The sequence below is a fragment of the Solanum verrucosum genome, unplaced genomic scaffold (genome assembly GCF_900185275.1).
Source record: "Solanum verrucosum unplaced genomic scaffold, falcon-dt-bn FXZP01000273.1, whole genome shotgun sequence".
Taxonomy (NCBI): Eukaryota; Viridiplantae; Streptophyta; class Magnoliopsida; order Solanales; family Solanaceae; genus Solanum; species Solanum verrucosum.
The window spans coordinates 1,240,912-1,247,967 of NW_026020163.1; the positions used below are offsets into that span (position 1 = coordinate 1,240,912).

Genomic DNA, 7,056 nt, shown 5'->3' on the forward strand with positions numbered 1-7,056 from the left:
TTAGTGATAATTGACGATACATAATTATAGTTGATAGTAATGATTGTTAATAGTGCTCAACACATGATGTGATAATAACATTTCTTCTTTTACCTTCAATTAACCATTGTTTGGATCTCACTTTCAGTCTAAAGAAATAATTAAGAAAAGAGATATTCTTAAAGTAATTTAGTTTTTTATTTACAACATGAATCATTTTAATATGTTTGAAAGAGGAAGTGTCATCTATTGGATGAACTATGACAAATATATTTTTACTGTACTATACAAAATTTATTATTTGGGTAATGGTAAGCGTAACGAGGGTGTATCAACCCTAAATCACAAACTTTGAGAGGTATATCAGACCTTTTCCCCCTTAAAATAAAGACGTTTTAACCATGGTTTTGTATGTGATAATTGTGCAAAAGACAAGTTTTAACCAAAAATGCATTATTTTTTGGAGGATCCGACACACACCTATCAACATTTCTGAAGAGTCCGAGCAACATAGTCTTCAACTGCAAGAGTAGCAAGTAGTTGGAGTTGATTCATTTTTCAATTGTATGCATTTTTTTCATTTGACACAGTCAAAATAATCCTAATTATTAGCTGTTTTCAAAATCTTTATTTTCTTGTTATTATGCTCAACATGTTGCCTCAGATGGATATTTTTATTGTTATTAGCTATTGACCATATTACTGAAGTTATGTTCTTTTCTGATCATATTGCTAGTAATAAGCTGATAGTTGGAGATTCAGGTTGAAGTAGGATGATGGAAGAAGAGAATGCTACTCAACGAGGCATCGATAACATGGAAAATAAAGTTATAGTATCCTCAGATGGCTCAAATTGTGCACGAGTACAGGACAAGACAGAGAAACAGAAAGTGGCTGCTGCTGCTGCTGAAGTTCCATACTATAAGTTGTTATCTTTTGCTGATACAATAGATCATGCATTGATGATTATTGGTTCGATCGCAGCTGTTGGTAGTGGAATTAGTTTTTCGATGATGGCTGTTTTTTTTGGAGAGATAGTTGATTCCTTTGGAATGACCGTGGATAACGAAAAAGTTGTTGGTGAAGTTTCTAAGGTACAATGAATTTTCCAATAGAATGCTATTCTGGTTATGTTTTCTTGATGATCTATCTGTCATAGTCCAAATTCTAGGAATGTATGGTCGTTTTGTCCCTTAGGCTATGACATGTCGAGTCCAAAGTTGCTCGTACCATGTTTACTTGTCCTCTGCCTCATATAACACTTCACTTTTCATTTCATTTCCGATGTGTGATTTACCTAAGGTGTTATTCTGTTCCCTTTCTTCAGAAGCTTGCCAATCCTCTTCTCGACCCGTCCTCATTCGGCATCATATACCCCCTTAAGGATATAGCATCCTAGTTTTTCCCCACCATAATAGGAGTCTAACTTTGATACCATATTTGTGACATCTTGAGTTCATGACATGTAAGGATACCTTGCGGATTTGTCCCTTGGTGACGCCACATTGAGCCTAAAAGTGCTTGTACCAGAACATTTGTATTTGGTCTTATATAGAACTTCACTTTCCTTTCCCCTTCTGATATTGGATTTGCCTAAGGTGTTATATGCACCCTTCTTCGGAAGCTTGCCATCTTAAAATCCCCATATCAATCCATCTGTCATGAATTGATACGGGGGTTTTAAGCTGAAGAAGTTCTGATGAATGGACAAATTTCATTTTAATGCTTGCTTTTCTGTCCTATTTTTTCAGGTTAGCCTTAAATTCATTTATCTGGCTCTGGGTTCAGGTCTTGCTACATTTGCACGTACGTATACTTGTCATGACGATATAACTGCTTCTGTTTTCATGGCATTGTTAAAGTAGTATCTCTTTAAGACCAAGAAAACTGAGTACTCATATTAGCATCTTTTCAGAGGTGACTTGCTGGACGGTCACGGGGGAAAGGCAGGCTGCTCGAATCAGATGTTTATACCTGAAAACTGTCTTAAGACAAGATATTGGATTTTTCGATCAGGAGACTAACACTGGTGTCATTATCGAAAGACTGTCTAGTGATACTCTTACTATTCAAGATGCCATTGGCGAAAAGGTATTTCTTCAAGACAGGCCTATGTGTATCATTACCATTTGATATATCTAGAAGACTTAGCCTGCATTCACATTAAACTGCAGGTTGGAAAATTTATCCAGATATTAGCAACATTCCTTGGAGGATTAGTAATAGCTTTTATTAAGGGGTGGCGTCTGGCGTTGGTCTTGTCATCTTCGATTCCTCCACTTGTCCTATCTTCTGCTGTCTTGACTATCCTTCTGACGAAACTAGCATCGCGTGCACAGACTGCTTATTCAGAAGCTGCAACTGTGGTTGAACAGACAATAAGCTCAATTAGAACTGTATGAAGAATTGGAAAAAGACGCTTTTTTTTTTCAATTTTCAACTGTTGGCAAAAGTTTTCATTCACTAAGTTGTGTTATCGGTCGTGCAGGTTGCATCGTATACTGGGGAGAGAAGAGCTATTTCTGAATATTACAATTCTCTGAACAAAGCTTACTATTCTGGTGTACAAGAAGGTTTGGTTTCAGGGATCAGTATGGGTGTTTTCTTTTTTGTTTTCTATTCAAGTTATGCTTTAGCAATATGGTATGGTGCAAAAATGATTTTGGAACACAACTATACTGGAGGAGATGTGATGAATGTCATGATGGCTACACTGACCGGCTCCTTGTAAGTTCTATTCTGGATTTTCTTTGTACGTTTAGTTTCTCTCACCCATAAGACGGGCCGGAGGCTACACTGACAGATATGGTATACAAACCAATAAGTTACAGAACATGTATTGATGACACTGATATATATACTAAGCCTTACTTTTCTAAATTATATCTGCTTATTATTGGTCTTTTGTTCTTTGTTTTCCTTGTAATTGCAGTACTTTAGGACAGGCATCTCCATGCTTGCATTCGTTTGCTGCTGGAAAGGCTGCAGCGTTTAAAATGTTTCAGACGATAAACAGAAAGCCGGTCATAGATCCTTATGATATGAAAGGACGGAAACTTGTTGACATTAGTGGTGACATTGAACTTAAGAATGTTCATTTCTGTTATCCTGCAAGACCACAAGAGAGCATATTTGTTGGTTTCTCTGTGTCCATACCTAAGGGAACAACGACAGCTCTAGTAGGACGAAGTGGAAGTGGAAAATCGACTGTGATCAGTCTAATAGTGAGGTTCTATGATCCACAGGCTGGTGAAGTTCTGATTGATGGTATAAATATCAAAGAATTTCAGCTTAGGTGGATCAGGGGAAAAATTGGCCTTGTTAGCCAGGAACCTGTGCTGTTTGGTTCAACGATAAAGGATAATATTGCCTACGGGAAGGATGATGCAACACTTGAAGAAATTAAAGATGCAGTTCGACTTGCCAATGCATCCAAATTCATTGATAAATTACCTCAGGTCTAGAGTTGTTTTATTTTGATTTCCATCAAGTTATAGCTATCTAAAGTTCTTCTCAATAGCTTATAAAAAATATTTTTTGCCATTATTCCTTCTAATTCAGGGACTAGATACCAGAGTTGGCGATCACGGAAGTCAGTTATCTGGAGGCCAAAAGCAAAGAATTGCTATTGCAAGAGCTATACTGAAGGAACCCAAAATTCTACTTCTGGATGAAGCTACAAGTGCTCTTGATGCAGAATCTGAGAGGATTGTTCAAGATACATTGGATAGTGTCATGATCAACCGAACTACAGTAATCGTTGCACATCGCTTGAGTACAGTAAAGAATGCAGATGCAATAGCTGTACTTCAGGAGGGAAAGATCATCGAAAAAGGTGTGTCAAATATACAATATTTTCCAGCAAATTGGATTGCAGATGATAAAGAAGACAACAGAAATGCATGTATGTTTGTTTATTGGCGAATCTCGTCTTTTTTTTAGAATGCTGATTTCTTATACCTTCCAAACTTTTAGGTTCCCACTTGGAACTAATGAGAAAAAAGGAAGGAGCATATGTTCAGCTTATACAGTTGCAAGAACTTAGCAAATATTCAGGAGAGCAAGAATCAAATGAACTGGATAGTGAAGAGATAATCACAAATCAGCAGATTCCTGTGACACGATCAGCAAGTAGGCACTCATCGGAAGTTGAGAATATCAGCCATCATCCGGTATCCTTTTCAGTTAGTGCAGCAGAGAAAGCAGTTGGTGAATGTCATGATCCTAATTCAACAGTTATAATGAGGAAGGATAAAGATAACACGTTTTATCGCTTGGCCTTAATGACCAGACCAGAGCTTCCAGAATTATTACTTGGTTGCATAGCTGCAGTGGTCAATGCTCTAATATTACCAATTTTCGGGGTGCTTCTTTCTTATGTTATTAAGACTTTCTATGAGCCAGCTCATGAACTCAGAAAGCATTCAGGATTTTGGTCATTGTTATTTCTTGGTCTAGGATTGACATCTTTACTAGCAAAACCCTTGAGGACGTTCTTTTTCGCTGTAGCAGGATGTAAGTTAATCAAGAGAATTCGCTTAATGTGCTTCGAGCAATTAGTTTACATGGAGATTAGTTGGTTCGACAGAAAGGAGAACTCGATTGGTGCAATTGGCTCCCGACTATCTACAGATGCAGCATCTGTCCGAGGTATGCTTGGAGAGTCACTTGCTTTGCTTGTTGAGAACACTTCAACAGCTGTAGCTGGTTTAGTTATTGGACTTGAAGCAAGCTGGCAAATGACACTCATAATGATAGTTATGGTGCCTCTAATTGGACTACATGGATATCTGCGCTTGAAATACACTAATGGTGGTGGCGCTGATGTTAAGGTTAGCTCCAAACTTCTGTTTTCTAACAAAATGTTTTAAGTAAAATTAGCACTCAGTGCTTATGCAAGTAAAGTTTTCTTGTAGAAACTATATGATGATGCAAGTCGAGTTGCGCATGAAGCGGTTGGAGGTATCAGAACAGTGGCATCTTTCTCTGCTGAAGAGAAGGTGGTGCAATTGTACAAAAGAAAATGTGAAGGTCCAGTTAGAGCGGGAATAAAAGAAGGGCTATTGAGTGCTGCAGGTTTTGGTTTTTCAATGTTCTGCTTTTACTCTGTGTATGCTGCCAGTTTTTATGCTGGTGCTCTATTGACTGAGTCCGGTACGGTCACATTTGCTGAGGTTTTTCGGGTAAGGCTCGAGAGCTAAAGATAAAACTTATGTCAAGTCTCTCTTTGTCATTAACTTTCCTACTTCTGAATTTCAGGTTTTCTATGGTCTTAGCTTGACAGCTACCGCGATTTCTCAATCAGGTGGCCTTGCTCCCGACTCCTCCAAAGCCAAAACTGGTGCATCTTCAATCTTTGCACTTCTTGACCGACAATCCAAGATAGACTCGAACAATAACTCAGGAATGATATTGGACAATGTGAAGGGAAACATTGAGTTTCAACATGTCAGTTTCAATTATCCAAGTCGACCTGAGGCTCAAGTCCTAAAAGATCTATGCCTATCCATTAGCTCTGGTGAGGTAAATTCTAATGCATTATTCATAGAACCATTTTCCAGTCTTGTTACGCGATTTGACAACAATTGTGATGAAAAGATGTTATCTTTTATGTTAGACGGTTGCTCTGGTGGGAGAAAGTGGGAGCGGAAAATCAACAGTTATTTCCTTGTTGCAAAGATTTTACGATCCCGATTCAGGCCTAATCACATTAGATGGACTTGAAATTCAAAAACTGAATGTGAAATGGTTGAGAGAGCAAATGGGACTAGTAAGCCAGGAGCCTATATTGTTCAATGACACAATCAGAGCCAATATAGCATATGGAAAAGAAAGTGATGCCACAGAAGCAGAAATATTAGCTGCTGCTGAGTTAGCAAATGCTCACAACTTCATCAGTGGCTTACAACAGGTATGCCTCAGTTCCAAACAAGTTGGGATCGACTATATAAATCCTTACTTCTTCAGTTAAGCTCAACATTTTCTAGAATTTGCAGACGGACCTAAAATCTACACAAGTATGTCAGACAGATAAAGAATCATCATGTAACATAGACTTAATGTGCAGGGCTATGAAACAGTAGTTGGTGAAAGGGGCATACAACTATCTGGTGGACAGAAACAAAGAGTTGCAATTGCAAGAGCTATTGTGAAATGTCCAAAGATACTACTACTAGATGAGGCCACAAGTGCGCTTGACTCCGAGTCTGAAAAAGTAGTTCAAGATGCACTTGATAGAGTTAGATCAGGCAGAACAACAGTTGTGGTGGCTCATAGATTGTCCACAATTAAAGGAGCTGATGTTATTGTTGTAATCAAAGATGGAGTGATTGTGGAGAAAGGAAATCATGAAACTTTGGTTAATAGACAAAATGGTATTTATGCTTCTCTAGTATCAAAGTCTGCTAGCACTATGAAGTAGTGTACATATAAGGAGCTGCTCGGTGCACAAAACATCCCGCATTCACACAAGTTCCAGAAAGGGCAGCAAACCAATGTATATGATGTGGTGGCAGTGACTGATTCTACGGCTTGAACTCGTGACCTACAAGTCACATGGAGACAAACTATGAAGTAGTACATGTTCTTCTTTGTTTTTGTTTATAATAGTAGTGTACGTTCCATCTAATTTAGAAGTTAGGTCGAACTATGTCCTTCAAGTATCACATTGAGCAATTATTATTGGGGACTATCTGATAAATTCAATATAATAGAGGCGTATCAACATTTCAACCTACATTTTCTTTTGACCTATGAGGACCTACCTATTTGAAAGAAAATTCAATACTTCTTGGTCGTAAATATTTAAAATAATTGTTTATTATTCAATTCTTATATACTCAATATTTCATATCAATATTCAGTTGCACCATCACGACAACTATAAATTTATATCTAGATCTTTCTCAATAAAGACGTATAATAAAAAACTCAAAAGTTAATCCGACAATTGTGGACTAGAAGGCGAAAAAACGAATAGAACTTTAGCTTCGTGCATTCCGTTTAGTCGTCGTTAAGTGGATAAAATATGCTCAATTTTACCAAACTTAAAGGATAGTAAATGCTCAAACTAATAGT

The 7,056-nt window shown here is 37.6% G+C and overlaps 1 protein-coding gene across 1 annotated transcript; it reads left to right on the plus strand.

The window, feature by feature from the left end:
• Positions 1-645: 645 nt before the first annotated feature.
• On the plus strand, positions 646-6,456 carry LOC125828704 (ABC transporter B family member 11-like). Its single transcript, XM_049508043.1, has 12 exons — positions 646-1,073; positions 1,731-1,785; positions 1,895-2,070; positions 2,154-2,375; positions 2,468-2,706; positions 2,912-3,437; positions 3,541-3,814; positions 3,955-4,811; positions 4,896-5,162; positions 5,239-5,502; positions 5,597-5,890; positions 6,047-6,456. Exons 1-12 carry the CDS (start codon positions 753-755, stop codon positions 6,398-6,400), a joined length of 3,849 nt encoding a protein of 1,282 aa, XP_049364000.1. The 5' UTR covers positions 646-752; the 3' UTR covers positions 6,401-6,456.
• Positions 6,457-7,056: the final 600 nt, after the last annotated feature.